This window comes from Rattus rattus, chromosome 1, assembly GCF_011064425.1.
Source record: "Rattus rattus isolate New Zealand chromosome 1, Rrattus_CSIRO_v1, whole genome shotgun sequence".
In the NCBI taxonomy this organism is placed as follows: domain Eukaryota; kingdom Metazoa; phylum Chordata; class Mammalia; order Rodentia; family Muridae; genus Rattus; species Rattus rattus.
In genome coordinates, this window is record NC_046154.1 from 16,065,831 (window position 1) to 16,077,844 (window position 12,014).

A 12,014-nucleotide genomic window follows, 5' to 3' on the forward strand; every position below is an offset into this window, starting at 1 on the left:
CCCGCTCACTCTCAAATCAGTCAGCTGTTGGGGTCACATCCCTGCTTGGCTCCGATGGCCCCTGACTCTGTCTCACGTTTCTGCCCTCAGGAGTATGCCGACAACCTGACCAACAGCGGTGTCCACGGTGCTGTGCTGGTCCTAGAGCCCACGTTCAATGCCGAGGCCATGGCCACCGCCCTGGGCATCCCCAGCGGGAAGCACATCCTCAGGAGACACCTGGCAGAGGAGATGAGCACCATTTTCCATCCAGCCAAGTGAGTAGGCCACGGTACTCAGGAAGCAGGGCATGGCTGGGGAACCAGACCGTACTGACACAGCTCTGGTCCTTGCCTGGCTGAGCGCCACTTATCCTTGCACCACACTGGTCGGGAAGGAGCATCGGGTCCCGAATGAAGCATACATTAAATCCGCTGCACTGGGCATTTAAAGTAGGGAGAGCGAACGGTTCGATGGGAGAAAGGCTGTGTGAGGTGTAGCTTAAACTGGGGACCAGGTGCACTGATTTCACAGGACGAGGTGGCCACTCTGCCAGGTGTAGCCAGGGAGACGAGGGTTCAGAGGCAGGATTAGGCATATACATGGTGCTTCTGACCCAAGGGAGCAGAGCACGGCCACCCACCTACACTGGTCCCCTTGCCAAGAGAGCAATTGGGATGAGTACCCAGTCAGCACAGACCCACCCTGTGCATGCTGTCAAGGGTCACACTGGGAGGGGGGTGGCTCCTTGTCATTAGTTGGGCCAGTCACTCCTTGGGAGCTACATAAAAGCTGGGATCAAAAGAAGGAAGTGGGCTTCCTCCAGGATTTGGAGGCTGATGGGACAGAGAGACAGTGCAGCCATCAGCCGGAGCCTAACAGCTTGCTGTCACCTCTATCCGGATGTAGCCCATCGGTATCACATTTGGCTGGTGAGACGAGGTCCCTGACTTGGGTACCACAAGCCCAGGGGAGAGACTTCAGTCAGATGAGGGGACACACAACCCCAAGAGCTCCTAAGTAGTTCAGAAACCACCCCAATAGCAGAGAGCCCCCACCCCACAGTAGACAGTTATCCCGGGCACACGGTGAGATGTTTGAGGTGGTTCCTGGAGTTGATATTAATGAGGCAGTTCTGCAGTGAGCCACACAGGGAAGGCCTCTGCTCTCCTTCCCTGCTACTGCTCAGCTTTCAAAGAGGAGGGGGAGGAGAAGCAGGAGGAGAAGCAGGTTAGGGGACAGTGGTGGTGACCCTTTGGATCCACCCGGTGTGCTCTTCCCAGGATGCTGTGGGTTGGGTGGGAAAATACCAGCTGGAGAAACATCCCTTGTTATTAAGTTCAATATTAGGATTCCATCCTGGACAGCATCCCAGACTGGGTGGACCCAGCAGTCCTTCACAGTGATGTCACAAAATGTGATGTCACAAAATGCCATCGGCAAGGCGCTGTCTCTTTGCTTCATTTGTCCCAAGAACAACACACACACGTGCACACACACACACACACACACACACACACACACACACACACACACTGTGAGGAAGGATTGTTTATTTTTAATCAATATTGGAGAGCCCTGCATATTCCAGGCAAGCACTCGATTACTGAGCTATATACACAGCCCTCATTTTTGTTTAATGTATTTGAGTGTTTTGCCTGTGTGTGTGTGTGTGTGTATGTGTGTGTGTGTGCACCACGTGCATGCCTGGTGCCCATGAAGGCCAGAAGAGGGCATCAGATCCCTAGAAACTGCAGTTATAGACAATTGTAAGCTACCATGTGGGAAACAAACCCCAGTCCTCTCTCTCTAAAGGAATAGCCAGTGTTTTAAGCATTGGGGATGTGGGACTGGGGAAAGGGGCAGTGGGCTGTGTCTCTTACTAACTCTAACTTGTGAAATGTCCCAGCTCCACAGGCATCCGAGAGTCTGAGCGCTTTGGGACACCGCCTGGCAGGGCCTCCAGCATCACCAGAGCTGGGAAAGAGGACGGTAGCAGTAACAGCAAGTACAGAACTGGCCGGGTAAGTGGCTTTTCCATCCACAGGGCAAGCATCCTTTCCAGATGGACCAATGGCTCCTTTGTCCCCTGTGAACCTGGAGCAGATTCAGGTCACAGGTGCACACAGCAGAGTCATCACGTATCTGGGCCCTTGCTTAAAATAATGCCCAGTGACAAGGGTCCATGCAAGGCAGAGCCTATGGCAGGGTGGCTACAGATGGTGGGATCCCCTCACCTCCTGAAGCACATGGCCCCTGGGTTGCAGAGCCCCTCACATAGGTGACTGCTAGGCGAGATCAGGGAGCTCTATGCTCGGAAAACCTTTGACTTGGATTCTGAACTCCTTAGCCAGAAAGGAACCTCTAGTGTACCCAGTAGGACAGCACAGAACAGGGACAGCTGAACTCCATTGCCAGCATGGAACCTCTAGTGTACCCAGTAGGACAGCACAGGACAAGGGCAGCTGGCTAGAGAACAACAGAAACTCTAGATGTAGCCACCATCATGGTCACTGCATACAGTGAAGTCTTTGCGTTCACTTGGTGTCACCTGGACTTCACTTGAGCTCAGGTGGGGCATTGCCAGAACAGGTTGCCACTGGCATCTGAGGACATTATCCTGGGCTAGCCATTCTTGGTTTTTGATCTAGTTTTGGTTTTGCAGAACTGGGCGTCAACCCCAGGACTAGGGTCGTACGTGCTAGGCAAACACTCGAGCACCGAACTACACCCCAACCAACCTTTCTTATGTTCCTGTTTTATTTTTTAAAAATACTTTTAGTGTATTTGTGTGTGCACACCCCGGCATGCACGCAGAGGTCACAGGACAACTTGTAGGACTCAGTTCTCTTCTACCATGAATGCGGGTGCCAGGGGCTGAGCTCTGATCGCCAATCTCAGCGTCAAACACCTTTACCCGCTGAGCCATCTTGCCAGCCTGGCCCTGTTTTATTTTTGAGATACATCTCACAATGTGGCCAAATCTGGTCTGAAACTCACCGTCCTCCAGTCCCAGCTTCCCAAGGGCTGGGATTAAAGGCAGGTACCCTGTTGAGGTTCTAGGGCTTTCTTTCGACTGTATCTTCATTCCAAAGGAGCAAAAAAAAAAAAAAAATTGGTGGGAAGGAGGAGAACTCATGTCCCCTCACACATACACACAGGCTGCTTGAATAGACCCACATTAGGGAAATTTGGAAGCCCTGAGTAAAAAGTTCTCATTGGAGAACGGCTCTCAAGCGGGGATGCTCTGATCTACAAAGACGGACAGTCGAGCACATAACCGGTCAGTGTTGCGGGAGCAAAAGTCAGCTCGGAAGCAGAGGCACCACCAAGAGGCCTCCGTGTAGGGGGACAGTTCCCACAGGGCACTTGCTCTGAGCTGCCCATCCTGCAGCCCCTGCCATACAGATTGTTGCTCTTTCCAACCGTTCGCCCAGGTCTCTGTCACTTTTCCCATCATGCAGCTGAGAAGAATGAAGGCTCAGAGAGGAGCAGTAACTTATCCCAGGTCCCACAGCCAGAAATACAGAACAGGACTCATGTACAAGCCCCAAGCCCATTTCTGTGGCCATACCAAGTAGGGCTAGAGTTCCTCCTGGATGCAGCATATAGTGAGACCTCCTATTTGTGGTCACACGCACTCCCAGGCATTGTCCTGTCTATCAACAGTTATCGGGGAAGGGGCTGTGGAGTCATTAGTCTGAAGTCACCCATTGGTAATTGATTGTTTGTAGCTGGGAACTCAAACGTTGGTTCCTTATGGGATTTCTGCAAATCCCTTCCCTGTATCTGGGCAGTAGGGGCGGTGTCCATGGAGTAGTCCAGAAAGGTTCCGAGAGATGGTGACGGTCACACAGCAATTAGATTGGAGGTGCCACACCGTGACACAGTTCTCACCTATCTCTTACTCTGTCCTCTGGTTTCTTTCTGTCCCCTCAGCTGCCCCTGGGGAAGATAGGAAGAGGCTTCAGCAGCAAAGAGCCTGATTACTATGACGACTATGGCTCTCTGGAGAACGAGGACTGCGGGGATGATGACCTCCAAGGCAGGCCCGAGCAGTGTCGTCTGGAGGAATACAGCAGCTTGGAGGTCACCAATGTGTAAGAAAGCCATGTGCCTCAACTCCAGAACAGGGAGGAGGAGGAGGAAGAGGAGCCTAGTGTCCCAGAGCCGTCCATCCCCACTGTACAGCATGACCCGGAGCTGAGGACAGACAGGTGTCAGAACAGAGTTCCCAGAGACGGTCACAATTTCCAGGGGGCACCAAGGACAGAGAGTGCCCACCTTGGTGTCCTGTATCTCTGAGGACGGATCATCCGGTCACCACCCGGTGGGTGGCCCGGGTGCTGCTGGTTCTTTACACTGAACTTTCAAGGATGGTCAAGAAGGGTCAGTCTTGTGGGCCTGGAACACCCTGCCGGGAGGAGTAGGAAAGCCACCCAGCCTTGGCAAAGCCAGGGGCACTGAGAACCAATTGCAAAGCCAACCAGCAGCCGCCAGGTGACGGACGCTGACCATCAGACCATTGGGCAGAGAACTTGAACTCTGACCTCCGCGTTCACTCAGGAAGGATGCAAAATGGCCTGGGCATTTCTTCCACTTTAAGAGCAGCACATCATGAGGTGGACGTGTTGGTAGCAGGAAGGAAATCTCTGCAGGGCAGAGGGGCCTGACAGCAGCCGCCCTAGGGGATACAGACATCCGGTCACCAGAATGAATGTGATTTCCAGAGTGGGTGGGGGGATAGCTACTGAGTTCTGTCCCAAACAGCTATTCCAAGTGTGGATATAAAATGGGAGACTGCTTGTCATTAACCCGACCAACCCCTGTGGTGATGTCCCTGTCAGCTGAGACAGGTAAGGTCACCCATGAGCTAACAGAGGTGCAAATCCCACAGAACAAGGTCACCGGGTTGTCTGAGTAGGACCTTTCTAGCCACAGTCTTGATCTGCCAGTGTTTTGCTGTGTGGCTTCCTCCCAGTGACCTCACCTCTCTGTGCCTCAGTGTCTTACCTATAATACTTCCTGTTCTTCCCAGAGAAGCCATGAGGATTAACATTCGCTAACATTTGTCCCAAGCTTTGAGCCTCTCAGGAAACAGCTGGACGGGATGGGACATGGGGAGGAATGAGCCTAGTTCCACCCACAACATTTGCAGACACCAGGCCAGTTCGCTCCATTTTGGATGGGGAGGTAGGCAAGAGGGGAGCGCAGAACGTTTAATATTGAGAGTTTTGCCTGTGGGCCTACTGGGTGCAGGGTCCAAGCTGACTGAGCAGAGCCTTCCTTGATGACAGGGAGGAATTCAGGGCAGCTCTGCTCTGTGCCAACTCTCCTCAGATTCCCAGAGATGACAGGGGGGTTAGGGGATAGGCACAGCCTCTGAGCCACCAAAGCCAGACTTCTGTAGCGGTGTAGAGAGCTTTTCTTTCCGGGAAGACCACACAAAGCCAGTAAACTTGAAAGTCGCGGCCCCCCATGTTAAAGACATCTCTCTAAGGGTTCCACAGTCACGGTCTCCCTCACAACCTGAGTCCAGGGGCCTCGGAGATGGGGAGAAATCTTTCTGTCTGGGGCTCAGCCTCCAAAGGACACCCGGCAGACACCAGGACTCACAGGGTCAACCTCTGGGGTGTAACCCAGCTTAGTTCAGGCTCTACATTCCTGAGTGTTTAAAATCTGCATTCCCCGTCCCTGGAATCCTGAAGCAACTGAACCCTTAGTTCAATAAGGAGAGGGGAGGCCCTCGTCTAATTGAAACCAGCTGTCACTGTCAAACCAAGTCCCTAAAGGGTGACACAGCTTCTGGAGTCAGGAATATACTGACAGCCTTCCTGGAAATGTTGCTGGCTTTGTGGGCTCCTTGCAAGGGTAAAGTCTAGGTAGGGAGAGACTCTGGGAGTCAAATAGCATCAGGCGGCTCTTTGCCTGTGGACTCTGGGCTTCCGTCTTGTGCATGCCTGTCCGTCTCCATCCTCACCCAGTGGTCACTTTTAGCAGATTCTCTATTTCGACTCCTTACCACAGGGTGCAGGAGTTGCCAGGTGACTAGAGTCAGAAGTGGAGAGAGGGGCTCTCCCCTAAGCCTGGCCTGCACAGGGCGCTTAGAACAGGGAACCCTGCCAAAGACTGAGGTCGTGAAGGTAGGTGGGGTCCTGGCAGATGTAAATTTGAACTTCAGGACCATGACAAAGAGCTCCAGCAGGATCAGGACAGCCCTTTCCAGGAGGCCCAGGACCATTTCCCCGGTTGTGGGGGAAAGTGTCTCCTGGGTGGGTGGCAACTTCTGGGTCTCACTTTACAGAAGCCAGTGTGGGTAGTGATGTCTCCTGCCCCGTGAAAGGTCTGTAAATGCAGGGCAAATGAACAATGAATTCAGTGTCCCGCACCTTCCCGGAGGGAATTTTAACAATGTAACAATAAATGCTTGGCCTTGAGGTGATCCTCCTTTCTGGGTGGCTTTCTCCTTTATTGTCCCTGCAGCCTCTTAGACAAAGGGAGCCTGGGAGCCCCTGAAACTAAGGGGGGGACTTCTTAGAAAGGCCAAGAGTCCAGCTTCACCAGGTCAGAGAGTTGTGGGGTGGGGGACGTGAACCTGATCATCTGCCTCTGTGCTCACAACTTACTCTCCCCTCCCCCAGCCCTGTGCTGTTGGTCACTCTCCCCCAACCCCGCCCCACCCCCACCCCGTGACAACTCAAATGGGAATACACTCTGGTGCTGGCAAGTCCCTCTCTGGGTACCATCTCCTAAGCGGAATCTCTCACTCCCCCTGGAGGTGTCTGCAGTCCCGGGAGGGAGAGCCATACGACTCTTCCCCATCTTCAGTGTGCACTCTGGTGAGCTGAGCAAAGTCATTTCGGGTGCAGCTGGGTCAATCCAAGAGTCAGCACAAACTTCCAGAAGATGGATCCAAGGATATCACACAGGTGCCAAGGGCATGACCAACCTTCCCAGCCAAGCCTGTGTCATCACAGATGGGTCTGGCCCGTGGGCTTTCCCCAAGACCCTTAGTGCCCCTCACAGAAGCTACCAACCTAGCCTAGCTTATCCTGTCTCCCAGAAAAGAGGCTTCTGGCTTGGTCAGGTACCATGTACCTTCCTGCTTATTGGGCAGGAGATGAAGAACTGGAAGACACAGGAAGACAGCCCAGTCCCAAGGTTTACCTGCTGCCACCAGCCTCTGCTCCTGAGGGCCTGCTGGCCCTAGCCAAGTATCCCAAACCTCCTATTTGTCTTCTATTCCGTCTTTATATGTTGGCTTGCTTTTTGAGTCATGGTCTTGGTCTAGCCCAGGCTACTCATGAGATTCACTCTGTAGCACAGGCTAGCCTCTAAATGAACAGTAATCCTACCTCTGCTACTCAGGAGCTGGGCATGTTTTTGTTCAGTTTTAATACGAGATGGGCTTGCCAACATATGGTGTGAGTTTGGTGTTTGTGAGTTCTTACTGAGCCCAGCCATTTAATAGGCTGCTCTGTGTCAGGCATTCGCAGGCTGACTGGCTGACAGGCTGTCTTTGCCCTCTAAGCCTGTCATTCAGAGAGCAGCTTTCTTCTAGGTCACTGGTTCTCAACCCTCCTAACGCTGTGACCCTTTAATACAGTTCCTCATGCCGTGGTGACCCCCGACCATAAAGCTATTTTCATTGCTACATCGTAACTGCAATTTTGCTTCTGTGTCGAATCAGAATATAAATATCTGTGTTTTCAATGGTCCTAGGTAACCCCTGTGAAAGGGTCATTGAACGCTCAACCAAAGGGTTGTGACCTCCAGGTTGAGAATATAGGTAGAAGTGGGGAAGGGATCCCAGCTTTCAGTTTTGTCAATGAGGAAATTTCTTTGGCTCTGAGGAACTGTACTATAAACATCTACGCGTCCAAGTGGCCCCAGGCTGGGCCTCTTGGGCTCTGGAGCTCTAGGGCTGAGCTCAGACCTGGAAAAGAACCCACATAAAGGCCCTAACTCCTTTAATTAGGGAAGGTCCCAACGGGATGGATATGAACCACCTATGTCTCAGTCTTCCCAGCTGTCCTATGAGATGAACAATCCTGACCAAACGGTGGGGACGAGAGAGGCAGACCTCTCTCAGACAGCTGGAGCTCAGGTAGATTTGACTTCTCTGACCCCCCAGGGACATCTGGACACCTCTGGAGAAGCCTGGGGTGTGGAGGGGAGCTTGTCAAGCTGGTGACGTATGTTCTGGCCCAAGACATCAGTATGGCATAACTATCTGATTGTCATCGAGGGTCACCCTGAGTCTTTGAATTAGTGTCCCCATAGCCTCAGCTCTATCCTGGCACCTCCATGAGCTGTCAGGCTAACTTCCTGTCTGAATATCACAAGGCTATCTTAGCTGGAGGGAAAGGGATCTTCCGTCAAGACCGAAGCCTCTCTGGCCACATCAGAATATCCCACGGTTCCCTGGGACAGCCAGTTTCCGTATCTGCAGGTTACCATCGGAGAACTCAGTCAACCTCGACGGAAACAGGCAGAAAAACAATTACATCTGTAACAGACATGTAGACGGTTCTCTTATCCTGCCTCTCTAAACAGTGTGGTATTAAGTTCTGTTTACACAACATGTAATGCTGACAGAAGTCATCCACAGGTGATTTAAAGCAGGAGGATGCCTGCAGGCTACGGAGAGTTATTGTTTCTCTGAAGGCCTCATTCTCCTTGCTGAGTAACCACAGTGGGTCCCAGACACCCACCCCATCCACGGTCCCAGACACCCACCCCACCCACGGTCCCAGACACCCACCCCACCCATGGAAAGTGAGGGAGTATTGTTCCCTAGTTTTACACCTCTCAAGAGCTGGAAAACCTAGCAAGCACTGACCACACACCTGGCGGATTGGAGACCCCAGCCTGTCTAAGTCAGTGTGACCATCGTAAGCTTCCAAAGAACTATCAGGAGAGTAGCTACATCCACAGCCCAAGGTTGGCTCCCTCTGAGGCCTCTCTCTGCAACCAGTAGTTGTCCACCTCCCTCCCTGTGCTCTTCATGGCTACCCCTCTGTTCACACATAAAACGACCCTGTGTTTATAGACACACAGGTCACATTGTACTGGACAACCCTCCCCTCTTCACCTAATCTCCAAACCCTGTCACAGTTGTAGGTACCAGGGTTAGGGTGCCAACATCTAGATTACGAGGGGATCTGAGCCATTCCGTAACAGTCCCCCACAACTCAGGTTGGATTTCTGTCGCTTAATACAAATGTCCCAGTTCGGTCGCCCATTGTCTGAATTTGAACCCAAAGAAAGTAATTCCCACCCCTTCCTTCAACCCCTTCCGAGCAGTTATCCCCACACATGCATGCACATGAATGCACATATATGCATGCACACACATGCACATGGATACACACCCATACACACACGTGCACACTTGTGCACACCCTCAGTCTTTGCTGCATGACAACAGCTGCATCTACATTGTGGAGTGACATGAGAGTGGGGGACAAGACAACTCTGAATTCTCTTTCATAGAAACATTGACCAAAACTTGCTATTCGAGATGCTTGTCCCTTTTACCCTGTGACTCCAAAGGCAATAGCCAGATGTTTAGCAGTGGTCAGCCACCCTGTGTCTCCTCACTGTCCCCTCCAAGGTACCTCCACAAGCGGGGTCTAGGATCTCCATGAGTCTGAAATGTGTACTTGCAGGCCTCTGTTCCCCATACAATAGGAACTGGGTGGGTGACTCAGGAGCACAGCCAAGAGCTGGGCTTGCAGCTGCCCTGAGTTGACCTCCCTGAGACATGACAGCTTTCAATACCAATGTGGGCCACTAGATGGCGGGACATGTCTATTACCAGTCCTGATGTGCTGAGTTCAACTTAGGAAGTGCTAATTCTACCTCCCCACACCCCTCCAAAACTCCAGAGGCAAACCCCACCGAGGCCGGGCCCCTTTGAAGTTCTTGCCTCTCTCAGCAGACCTGAGGGCGACTTTTGGTGAAGAAGCGTCTTTCATTTCCCCGAGAGAAAGCTAGACACTCATCTTTAGTAAGGCAGTCCCAAAATGTAGACTCTGGATTCGGGGTGAAATCAGGAAAAACAGAAGCTCAAACGCCATTCCATTCTAGTAGAAGGTCTCATCATGGTGGGGGGTGAGGGGGAGCCATTGAGGGAGGCTGGCTCAGCAGGTAAAGGCATCTACCCCCAAAGCTGGGACTTGAGTTCAAGCCCCAGAATGCATCTGGTGGAAGCACTTGGCACCCTTCTCCCACTAAATAAACAAACATGTCTGAGTGAGCCAGAGAAACCAACGGAGAGCTGTGGAGATGTGGCCGCCAGCTTCCGGGGGTTTCCACAGAATTGGACAGCACCTTCCCACAGCCTGAAGCCACAGGGTCACTTACTCAGCGTATCTGGACACTGCTTCCCCTTCTCAGCAGCTGGGTCCTGGGAAACCAGGACACCAGCCACAGCTGCTTTCATTTTGGGAGACCTTCAACCCATTTCTGAGTGCCAGGACCTTTCAGTGCCCCTGCCCCCATAACCTACCTCTAAGGAGACGGGAGTCCCCAGTCTGGCTCTGCAGCCTTCTGTGGTGAATCCCACAGAGCCCCATTGTGGTTCTCCAGGGTCTGTAGGGAAAAGACAGCTGGATTTGTCGTCCAGAATTCTGACCTTGGCCTTCAAGTCGCAGATGTTCCCAGTTCGGCTATCCGTACTTCTGAGCATGGGTCCATCTCTTCACCTCACCCTGACCCAGGGCATCCGGAGTCATGTCGGAAGCTTTTCTCTGAGGTCCACAATAAGAGCTTGGGTTATAAAGCATCCTACCATGATCCAGCACTGCTCTCTGCACTTCGCAGACGTCAACTCAACCATGACCGTCACCAGCCCTGTCTTAAGAATAAGAATGCCAAGGTCCCAGAGGGCCAAACAAGTTAGCCAACGGTCTGAACCCAGTCAGTACCCCACAGAGCCAGGGCTTACGTCCTTGGTGGCTGGGCTTTGGGGCCATGTTCCTGTGTAACAAGCAAACCATTGCCTCTTGAAACTACAACTCTAAATACCCATGCTTAGAAGCCCAGGATTGTGGTGTTTTAGTTAGGGTTTCATTGCTGTGAACAGACACCATGACCAAGACAACTCTTATAAGGACAACATTTAATTGGGGCTGGCTCACAGGTTCAGAGGTTCAGTCCATTATCATCAAGGCAGGAACATGGCAGCATCCAGGCAGACATGGTGCAGGAGTTGCTGAGAGTTCTACATCTTCATCTGAAGGCTGCTAGGAGAAGACTGGCTTCCAGTCAACTAGGATGAGGGTCCTAAAGCCCACGCCCACAGTGGCACACCTACTCCAAGGCCACACCCACTACAACAAGGTCACACCCACTCCAAAAGGCCACACCCACTCCAAGAAGGCCACACCCACTCCAAGAAGGCCACACCTACTCCAAGAAGGCCACACCTCCAAATAGTGCCCCTCTCTGGGCCAAGCATATACAAACCATCACGCATGGTAAAGGCATATGCCATGAAAAAGATTATTTAATCTCTAGCAGGAAAATATCAATGCCAGGCTGGCCTGGGGGTGAATTCCAGATATTTGAAAGACAAAGGCAGGAGGATTATAAACTGAAGAGCAGGTAAGTGACTCTGTGTGTGTGTGTGCACGCACTGCAGCTCATCTGGTAGAGTTCATGTCTAGCATGGAACCCTGGCTTCCATCCTCAGCAAGGCAAGGAACAGGGTATATTGTTAATTTACACCTATAATCCTAGCACTTAGGAGCTAGAAAGTAGGAGGATCAGGAGTTCAAAGCCATCCTCAGCTACATGGGGAGATCAAGGCCAACCTGGGCTACATGAGACTCTGCCTCTAAATAAATAAACAGAAACATGGAAAAGAGGACCAAGGATGAAGTTCAGTGATCCAGAGCTTGCCTAACCTAGTTGAGGCCATAGGCTTAATCCCTAAAAGAAGAAAAAAATTAATTAGTAAAATAAACTTTAAACTGAGGTTACAAAAAGAAAAACCAAAACCTTTCCCCTTTCTGACCAAATAGAGTTCC

General features: G+C 51.9%; 1 protein-coding gene across 2 annotated transcripts in view; it reads left to right on the forward strand.

Moving 5' to 3' along the window:
• Positions 1 to 5,869, forward strand: part of Kazn (kazrin, periplakin interacting protein) — a 979,201-nt gene extending 973,332 nt beyond the window's left edge. For both annotated transcript variants that reach the window (XM_032895070.1, XM_032895072.1), the window contains 3 exons: positions 91 to 257; positions 1,889 to 2,003; positions 3,919 to 5,869. In XM_032895070.1, coding sequence (XP_032750961.1) covers positions 91 to 257; positions 1,889 to 2,003; positions 3,919 to 4,083 — 447 coding nt within the window. In that variant the 3' untranslated portion in view covers positions 4,084 to 5,869. The remainder of the gene's footprint in view (positions 1 to 90; positions 258 to 1,888; positions 2,004 to 3,918) is intronic.
• The last annotated feature ends 6,145 nt before the right edge of the window (positions 5,870 to 12,014 follow it).